The sequence below is a fragment of the Borostomias antarcticus genome (genome assembly GCF_949987555.1).
Source record: "Borostomias antarcticus genome assembly, chromosome: 34".
Taxonomy (NCBI): domain Eukaryota; kingdom Metazoa; phylum Chordata; class Actinopteri; order Stomiiformes; family Stomiidae; genus Borostomias; species Borostomias antarcticus.
Window position 1 is genome coordinate 4555453 of NC_140267.1, and position 10000 is coordinate 4565452.

General features: G+C 50.4%; 1 protein-coding gene across 1 annotated transcript in view; it reads left to right on the forward strand.

Moving 5' to 3' along the window:
- The window catches only part of cdh23 (cadherin-related 23), a gene marked incomplete at both ends in the record, with an annotated part of 17024 nt that overhangs the window by 727 nt on the left and 6297 nt on the right, over positions 1 to 10000 (forward strand). The window contains 14 exons of the mRNA XM_084460919.1: positions 433 to 636; positions 1165 to 1623; positions 2371 to 2487; positions 2962 to 3186; positions 3315 to 3484; positions 3627 to 3764; positions 4240 to 4359; positions 5828 to 6005; positions 6470 to 6681; positions 7464 to 7658; positions 7956 to 8069; positions 8806 to 8935; positions 9291 to 9554; positions 9932 to 10000. The exon at positions 9932 to 10000 is cut by the window's right edge and continues 93 nt beyond it. Of these exons, the coding sequence (XP_084317045.1) occupies positions 433 to 636; positions 1165 to 1623; positions 2371 to 2487; positions 2962 to 3186; positions 3315 to 3484; positions 3627 to 3764; positions 4240 to 4359; positions 5828 to 6005; positions 6470 to 6681; positions 7464 to 7658; positions 7956 to 8069; positions 8806 to 8935; positions 9291 to 9554; positions 9932 to 10000 (2595 nt within the window). The remainder of the gene's footprint in view (positions 1 to 432; positions 637 to 1164; positions 1624 to 2370; positions 2488 to 2961; positions 3187 to 3314; positions 3485 to 3626; positions 3765 to 4239; positions 4360 to 5827; positions 6006 to 6469; positions 6682 to 7463; positions 7659 to 7955; positions 8070 to 8805; positions 8936 to 9290; positions 9555 to 9931) is intronic.

Sequence of the window (10000 nt, forward strand, 5' to 3'; positions counted from 1 at the left end):
ATTTTATTCAATTTTATCCGATTCACTATCGATTCGGTTAGTGTTACTAAAACCTGTTTGTTTTTTTTTAGCTGTAACCTTAGTTACATGACTGCCAAGTTATGCAACACATCAATACTAGGGCTGGGTATCGATACTGATTTCCAAAAATGAATGAATGAATGAATCATTGAATGAATTAATGAACTATTCATTCCTTCATTTATTCATTCATTCATGAAATAAAAGATCGATTTTGGGATTCATGAATCGATTCTGAATCATTTGATTCAGAATCGATGAATCGATTTTTTAAACCCAGCCCCAGCCCCTAACAGGCGTACGTACCTGACCCCTGACCCCTGACCCCGCCCCCCGGGCCCCTAACACGCGTACGTACCTGACCCCTGACCCCGCCCCCCGGGCCCCTAACAGCGCCCCGTCCCCCTACAGGTGAGGTGCGAGTGCGTGCGGGGGCGGGTCTGGACCGCGAGGCCTTCCTGGAGCCCCGGGTGGATCTCTTCCTGGTGGCGCAGGATGTGGGCGGGCTCAACAGCAGCGTGCCGCTCAGCGTCAGCGTCCTCGACAAGAACGACAACCCGCCCGTCTTCCGCCCCGCCAGCCTGACCGTGCACCTGCCCGAAAACAGCCCCGCAGGTGTGTGTGTGTGTGTGTGTGTGTGTGTGTGTGTGTGTGTGTGTGGGTGTGTGTGGGTGGGTGTGTGTGTGTGTGTGTGTGTATTACCATATTAATGTATCTTATATCAATAATCAATAGATATAATACACAATCCCTGTCTTAACGCAGTGCGTGTGTCTTGTTTGTGTGTGTGTGTGTGTGTGTGTGTGTGTGTGTGTGTGTGTGTATGAATGAATGAATGAATGAATGAATATTTATTTTCGTATCATGTCCGAGGACCCATCCCTTACGGGATTATAAGACACCATAAACAGTAAACAATAATTAACTATAAGTGTAAGATATGTGTATATCTGTGTGTGTGTGTATTTGTGTGTGTGTGTGTATTAGCATATTAATGTATCGTATATCAATAATCAATAGATATAATACACAATCCCTGTCTTAACGCAATGCGTGTGTCTTGTTTGTGTGTGTGTGTATATCTCTGTATGTGTATTTGTGTGTGTGTGTGTGTGTGTGTGTGTGTGCGTGTGTGTGTTCCAGGTGTGGTGGTGACCCAGCTCTCCGCCAGCGACGCGGACTCGGGTTCTAACGGCTGGCTCCTCTACCGCCTGGAGAGCGGCGCCCAGGACCGCTTCCTCGTGGACTCGCTGTCGGGCGCCGTGCTGGTGGGCAACGCCACCCTGGACCGCGAGGAGCGCGGCTCCTACCGCCTGGTGGTGGTGGCGACGGACCGGGGCACGCCGCCGCTGTCGGGCACGGCCACGCTGTCCGTGGTGCTGGACGACGTCAACGACTCGCGGCCGCGCTTCCTGGAGCCCGTGACGACCATCAACGTCAACGAGTCCACGCCGCCGGGCGTGGTGGTGGCCACCCTGACGGCGACTGACCTCGACCTCCGACCCCGGCTGGAGTATTACATCATCTCGGTTGAGGCAAAGGATGATGGGAATAATCCTGTGGACGGCCTGCAGGAGTCGTTTGGCATCGACTTCCACACCGGTCAGTCAACACAGACAGGGTCAGATACATGATGCTGTCTTTCTATAGCAAGGCTCAAATGTTCAAAGATTCAAATGTTCAAATGTTCAAATGTTCAAATGTTCAAATCTTCAAATGTTCAAAGATTCAAATGTTCAAAGATTCAAAGATTCAAATGTTCAAAGATTCAAATGTTCAAAGATTCAAATGTTCAAAGATTCAAGTGTTCAAAGATTCAAAGATTCAAAGATTCAAAGATTCAAAGATTCAAATGTTCAAAGATTCAAATGTTCAAAGATTCAAATGTTCAAAGCTGCCATGTTTCCTGCTCCTAAGTGAGCTCAACAAACACACAACAGTAGAGAAAAATTAAGGTACAAAAAAATTTACAAAATAAGAATGAGCTGAAAGAACAGATGAAAAGTACAGTTGAGTTTAATAGATAAATATACGTGTCGATCTAGAGAGATTATAGGTATGAATGTTATGTGTAAAATATATATTGTATGTAAATTAATCATTCAAAAGATTTAAATCTACATGATTTATTTTTACATGTAGAATTGAGTTTCAAAATCGTTTTCACACTAGTGAAAATTAAGATTGAAATAACTTTAATCAGCCTACTGGTATTTTGATAGCCTGGCGTGGTGCTGCTTCCTGTTTTAAGATGTTTAAAGACACTTTAATGTGTGTGTGTGTGTGTGTGTGTGTGTGTGTGTGTGTGTGTGTGTGTGTGTGCGCATGTGTGTGTGTGTGTGTATTCAGGTGCTGTGTTTGTGCGGAACCCGTTAAACAGAGAGCTGGTGGCCATGTTTGAGATCCTCGTGTCGGTTCATGACAACGCCAGCGACGTCATCGACATGTCCGTCAGCGTGCCCAACGGTGAGGCCCTTAGCCTGCACGTTAACATCGGTCTGTCTCCACAGTCTTCTTCTTCAGTCTCTCCTGCCACGGGTTCTACCCGCCATCTTGGACCCGCCATCTTGGACGTTGACGTCTGTCACATGTTTATATTGTGTGTCTTAGTCGGCGTTGGATGTATTTCTGTCACGACAACAATTAATCTCCAAGCGAATGAACCACAAAGGACTGGACCGTACTGTACTATACTGTACTATACCGTACTATACAGTACTATACCGTACGATACCGTACTATACCGTACTATACTGTACTATACTGTACTATACTGTACTATACCGTACTGTACTATACTGTACTATACCGTACTATACCGTACTATACTGTACTATACTGTACTATACTGTACTGTACTATACTGTACTATACCGTACTATACCGTACTATACTGTACTATACTGTACTTGGCCAACTCTGAACCTCTGTGATGCTCAGCGAGACTCACGGTGAACGTGCTGGACGTGAACGACAACGCGCCGCGCTTCCGACCCTTCGGAGTGGCCAACTTCTCTGAGAAGATTCTGGAAGGGGCCCAACCCGGAACCACCCTGCTGTCGGTGTCGGCGGTGGACCCAGACAAGGGCCCCAACGGCCAGGTCATCTACCAGCTGCTGCACCTGCCCAGAGGGCACTATATCAGGCTGGAGGACCCCTCCACAGGTATACAGCCAAAACTACAACACCCACAATTCATTTGGGTTGTGGATGAATGCACACACACACACAGTTACTCTCCTATCAGCCCTCCTCGGTTGAGATCTCATCTCCTCGTGATGATTTTTGTGCAGGCAAGATCGTGGCCAACCGTACGGTGGACCACGAGCAGGTCCAGTGGCTGAACTTCACGGTGCGAGCCCAGGACCACGGCACCCCGCCCCGCGTGGCCGAGCTTCCCGTCTACCTGCGCATCGTCGACGTCAACGACAACAACCCTGTCTTCAACCAGCCCGCCTACCAGGTACACCATAGTAGCAGTGTTGACACTTTTACGTCATTCAATTGTTTATATATCATTTTCTCGAGTGATGTTGTATCTGTGTTGATGAATCTGTGCGTGTGTGTGTGTGCGTGTGCGTGTGTGTGTGTGTGTGTGTGTGCAGAAGCCCGTGTTTGAGAACGTGGAGCTGGGTACCATCATCCTGAAGGTCAGCGCTACGGACGCAGACTCCGGTCTCTTCTCGGTCATCCAGTACAGCCTGGTGGATGGAGAGGGCAAGTTCGCCATCACGCCCTCCACCGTGAGCTTAACGCCCTGATCTCTCACACACACACACACACACACTCACACACACTCACACACACACACTCACACTCACTCACACTCACACACTCACGCACTCACACACACACACACACACACTCACACACACACTCACACACACTCACACACACACACACACACTCACACTCACTCACACTCACACACTCACGCACTCACACACACACACACACACACACGCACTCACTCACACACACGCACTCACACACACACTCACACACAGACACGCACACTCACACACTCACACACAAACACACTCACACACACACACACACACTCACACACATGCACTCACGCACGCACTCACACACTCACACACTCACACACTCACACACTCACACACTCACACACACACTCACACACTCATCCTGTGATTATCGTGGTATGACATCCTCCTCCTCCTCCTCCTCCTCCTCCTCTTCCTCGTTCTGCAGGGAGACATCTACGTCCTGTCTCCGCTGGACAGAGAGACCAAGGACCACTACACCCTGACCGCCATCGCCAGGGACAACCCCGGGGGTAGCCCCAACAACCGGCGAGAGAACTCCGTCCAGGTGGGGAGCGTCACGCCCACATACAGACACAGTGTGTTTGACATGAAATATATATATATCAGCTGAGACTAAACTACATTACCCATCTGGCCTGCAGCTGCTTTTACTCCTAGACAGTTTAGTGACATGTGGGGTCTTCTCTCCAAGGTTCTGGTGACGGTTCTGGACAGTTTAGTGACATGTGGGGTCTTCTCTCCAAGGTTCTGGTGACGGTTCTGGACAGTTTAGTGACATGTGGGGTCTTCTCTCGAAGGTTCTGGTGACGGTTCTGGACAGTTTAGTGACATGTGGGGTCTTCTCTCCAAGGTTCTGGTGACGGTTCTGGACAGTTTAGTGACATGTGGGGTCTTCTCTCCAAGGTTCTGGTGACGGTTCTGGACAGTTTAGTGACATGTGGGGTCTTCTCTCCAAGGTTCTGGTGATGGTTCTGGACAGTTTAGTGACGTGGGGTCTTCTCTCCAAGGTTCTAGTGATGGTTCTAGACAGTTTAGTGACATGTGGGGTCTTCTCTCCAAGGTTCTGGTGATGGTTCTAGACAGTTTAGTGACATGTGGGGTCTTCTCTCCAAGGTTCTGGTGACGGTTCTGGACAGTTTAGTGACATGTGGGGTCTTCTCTCCAAGGTTCTGGTGATGGTTCTAGACAGTTTAGTGACATGTGGGGTCTTCTCTCCAAGGTTCTGGTGACGGTTCTGGACAGTTTAGTGACATGTGGGGTCTTCTCTCCAAGGTTCTGGTGACGGTTCTGGACAGTTTATTGACATGTGGGGTCTTCTCTGCAAGGTTCTGGTGATGGTTTTGGACAGTTTAGTGACATGTGGGGTCTTCTCTCCAAGGTTCTGGTGACGGTTCTGGACAGTTTATTGACATGTGGGGTCTTCTCTGCAAGGTTCTGGTGACGGTTTTGGACAGTTTAGTGACATGTGGGGTCTTCTCTCCAAGGTTCTGGTGACGGTTCTGGACAGTTTAGTGACATGTGGGGTCTTCTTCGCAAGGTTCTGGTGACGGTTCTGGACAGTTTAGTGACATGTGGGGTCTTCTCTCCAAGGTTCTGGTGACGGTTCTGGACAGTTTAGTGACATGTGGGGTCTTCTCTCCAAGGTTCTGGTGACGGTTCTGGACAGTTTAGTGACATGTGGGGTCTTCTCTCCAAGGTTCTGGTGATGGTTCTAGACAGTTTAGTGACATGTGGGGTCTTCTCTCCAAGGTTCTGGTGACGGTTCTGGACAGTTTAGTGACATGTGGGGTCTTCTCTCCAAGGTTCTGGTGATGGTTCTGGACAGTTTAGTGACATGTCGGTTCTTCTCTCCAAGGTTCTGGTGACGGTTCTGGACAGTTTAGTGACATGTGGGGTCTTCTCTCCAAGGTTCTGGTGATGGTTCTAGACAGTTTAGTGACGTGGGGTCTTCTCTCCAAGTTTCTGGTGACGGTTCTGGACAGTTTAGTGACATGTGGGGTCTTCCCTCCAAGGTTCTGGTGACGGTTCTGGACGTGAACGATTTCCGGCCGCAGTTCGCCGAGCGAGTGTTCAGCACCAGCGTGTTCGAGAACGAGCCCAGCGGCACGTCGGTCATCACGCTGGCCGCCATCGACCTGGACGAGGGGGAGAACGGCCTGCTGACCTACAGCCTGCAGGGGCCCGGCGCCGGTACGGACCGCCCAGAACACCAGAACCCGCCCCTTAGCTCACCGCTGCGTCACACTACTGGGCCTGTACGCTAGTAACTCTCTGTCTCTCTGTCTGTCTCTCTCTCTCTCTCCCTGTCTCTCTCTCTCTCCCTCTCTCTCTCTCTTTCTTTCTGTCTGGCATTGTCACCCTTCCTCTCCGTCTCTCTCCCTGTCTCTTCCTGTCTCTCTCTGTCTCCCTCCCTCTCCCTGTCTCTTTCTCTCTGTCTTTCTCTCTTTCTTTCTACCTCTCTCTCTCTCTCTCTCTCCCTGTCTCTCTCTCTCACTCTCTCTCCCTCCCTCTCCCTGTCTCTCTCTCTCTATCTTTCTCTCTCTCTGTCTCCCTCCCTCTCCCTATCTCTCTCTCTCTATCTTTCTCTCTCCCTGTCTCTCTCTCCCCCTCCCCCTCTCTCCCCCCCCTCCCCCCCCCCTCCCTCCCTCTCTCAGACGTGTTCTCTCTGGACCCAGACACGGGCGTGCTGCGTTCCCTGCGCATGCTCCAGTCGTTCGAGCGCTTCAACCTGACGGCGGTGGCGACCGACCACGGCCGCCCCCCGCTGTGGGGCACCGCCTCCCTGCACATCGCCGTCATCGACGTCAACGACAACAGGCCCGTCTTCGTCAGGCCCACCAACGGCACCATCATGCACATCATGGAGGTGTGTGTGTGTGTGCGTGTGTGTGTGTGTGTGTGTGTGTGTGTGTGTGTGAGACACTAATTCAACAGCCGTAGTATTTTAGACAACTTTGAGTCTCAGTTCAGGTCAAACGAACGGAACACGTACATTATGTCAATGACGTGTCTGTTCAAGGTTATAATAGTTTTGCTTTTTTCATTCGTTTTTTATTTTTATATCGTTTTAACTTTTTGTTTTCAATTTCAGTTTAGTTTTGATTAGTTTTGAAGCAGGTTTGCTAGTTTAATTTTGTTTATATTTTTTGAAAATGCTTAGTTTTAGTTTAGTTTTTATTAGTTTCAGTATTAGTTTTAGTTTTTTATTCTTCTGCGCTAGCCTCGTGAGACCATCCTGATCTCATGAGCTCACGTTGTTTCACTCCGTGTGAAACAAACCATCTGGCGAACGTCAGGTTACTCCTGCGCAGGGGCACAGCTAAATAACATGGAGGATAGATTTAATATCCACCCAAAATACTAGGCTTATGTATGAAATGAAAAAGACTAAAACTAAGGACATTTTCTCTATAATTGTAGTTTATTTTAGTTAGTTTTGTAAACACACAATACAGTTTTAGTTAGTTATCGTTTTTTTGTAAACCCTTGTTTTGATTTTTATTTCAGTTAACTAAAATGTTTTTTCACACCTAGTTTTAGTTTTTTAGTTAGTTTTCGTTAACTATAATAACCTTGGTTCACACACACACACACACACACACACACACACACACACACACACACACACACACACGCGCCCGTCTGTAGGAGCAGCCCCCAGGCCTGCTGGTGTACGAGGTCTTTGCGACGGACGGGGACGAGGGGGTGAATGGCGAGGTGCGCTACGCCTTCCTCCAGACCGGCGCCGGGAACCGCGACTGGGAGAACTTCCACGTCGACGCCCTGACCGGGGTCATCACCACCGCCGCCAAACTGGACCGCGAGAAGCAGCCCCTGTACAGCGTGAGTGTGTGTGTGTGTGTGGATGCTCGATGGTGTGTGTGTGTGTGTTGATGCTCGATGGAGTGTGTGTGTGTGTGTTGATGCTCGATGGAGTGTGTGTGTGTGTGTGTGGATGCTCGATGGTGTGTGTGTGTGTGTGTTGATGCTCGATGGTGTGTGTGTGTGTGTGGATGCTCGATGGTGTGTGTGTGTGCGTGTGCGTGTGGATGCTCGGCAGTGTGTGTGTGTGTGTGTGTGTGTGGATGCTCGATGGTGTGTGTGTGTGTGTGTGTAACTGGCTGTGTTGTGCCCCTCCAGCTGATAGTGGTGGCCTATGACCTGGGCCAGCCTGTGCCTTACGAGACCACCCAGCCCCTGCAGGTGGCGCTGTTGGACATCGACGACAACGAGCCTGTGTTCCTCAAGCCCCCGGTATTTTGGGGCATGCTTTGGGGCACTTTGGGGTATAATGGGGCACTTTGGGGTATTTTGGTGTACTGTATTTGGGGTACTTTGTGGTGTATTTCCAGGCACTGGGGTATTTAATGATACTTTGTGGTATTTCAGGGTACTTTGTGGTATTTCGGGGTATACTTCAGGGTACTTTGTGGTACTTTGGGGTAGTTTGCGGTACGTTGTGGTTCTTTGTGCTACTTTATGGTGATTCGTAGGACCCCCACCCCAGACCACTATCCCTCCTCCACCAAACTTGACGGTTGACACAACGCAGCCAGGCAGCTAACGTTCTCCCGGCATGCGCCCAACCCAGACTCGTCCATCAGCCCGCCAGATAGAGAAGCGTGATTCGTCAGTCCGCAGAACGCGTTTCCAGCGCTCGGGGTGCTGGCGTGCTTTTACACCACTTCATCCAACGCTTGGCGTTGCGCTTGATGTAAAGCCCTCTCGCTCAACATCAGTGTTTGACCTCACAAACGCTCTTCGGGATGAATGGGCAAGAAATACGACTTTTACCCAGAAGAGTGGGAACTATTATAGCTGTAAAGAGGGGACCGACTCCATATTAATGTCTATGGATTTAGAATGGGATGTCATAACAGCTCCTGGAGGTGTAATGTGTAGGTGGCCCAATACAATTGTCCATATAGTGTGTATAATGTATTGTCTTGTATTTATGAGTTTGTGTGTGTGTGTGTGTGTGTGTGCGTAGAGAGGGGGCTTGCTCTACCAGGTGTTGTCGGTAGCGGAGCACTCGCCCTCGGGGACGGTGGTGGGCAACGTGACGGGCGCCGTGGACGCAGACGAGGGCTCCCACGCCGTGGTCTACTACTTCATAGCAGGTCGGCGCTCTCTCTCTCTCTCTCTCTCTCTCTCTCTCTCTCTCTCTCTCTCTCTCTCTCTCTCTCCTTCCCTCCCGCTCGCTCTCTCTCTCTCTCTCTCTCTCTCTCTCTCTCCCTCCCTCCCTCCCTCCCTCTCTCTCTCTCTCTCTCTCTCTCTCTCTCCCTCCCTCCCTCCCTCCCTCCCTCTCTCTCTCTCCCTCCCTCTCTCCCTCTCTCTCTCTCTCCCTCCCTCCCTCCCAACCCTGTCCAATATTATTGATTCTGAATAATGACACAAGAGTTACTGTCTTTTGTAAACGTGTCTTTGATAGCAGGTAAGTCACTGACCCCTGCAATGTCACCTCTGTACCTGTAGGGGGCGACAGCGATGGTAACTTTGGCTTGAGTCCCGGCGGAGTGCTGAGGGTGAGGAAGGACCTGGACCGTGAGGACATCTCGGTGTATTTCGTCATCGTTAAGGCGTCCAGCAACAGGAACTGGGGGCCGTCGCGTGGTCAGAGGGCCTCCAGGGCCCGGGCGCTGGACCCTGCCCGTGACCCCACCCTGCAGGAGGTCAGGATCTACGTGGACGACATCAACGACCAACCCCCGCGCTTCACCAAGCCGGAGTACACTGCAGGTACTGCGTGTGGTCCCTGTGTGTGTGTGTGTGTGTGTGTGTGTGTGTGTGTGTGTGTGTGTGAGTGAGTGAGTCAGTTAATGTGTGTACATAGGCTTTTTAGCATCTCTGTCCTCTCTTTCTCTCTCCCTGTCTCTCTCTCCCTCTTCTCTCTCTTTCTCTCTCCCTGTCTCTCTCTCCCTCTTCTCTCTCTCTCTCCCTCTTCTCTCTCTTTCTCTCTCTCTCTCTTTCCCTCTCTCTCGCTCTCTCTCCCTCTTCTCTCTCTCTCTCTCTCTCCCTCTTCTCTCTCTCTCTCACTCTCTCCCTCTCTCTCCCCCCCCTCTCTCTCCCTCTTCTCTCTCTCTCTCTCCCTCTCTCTCTCTCTCTCTCTCTCCCAGGTGTGGCAGCAGATGCGAAGGTAGGCTCTGACCTGATCAGGGTGGAAGCCATAGACAACGACGTTGGGA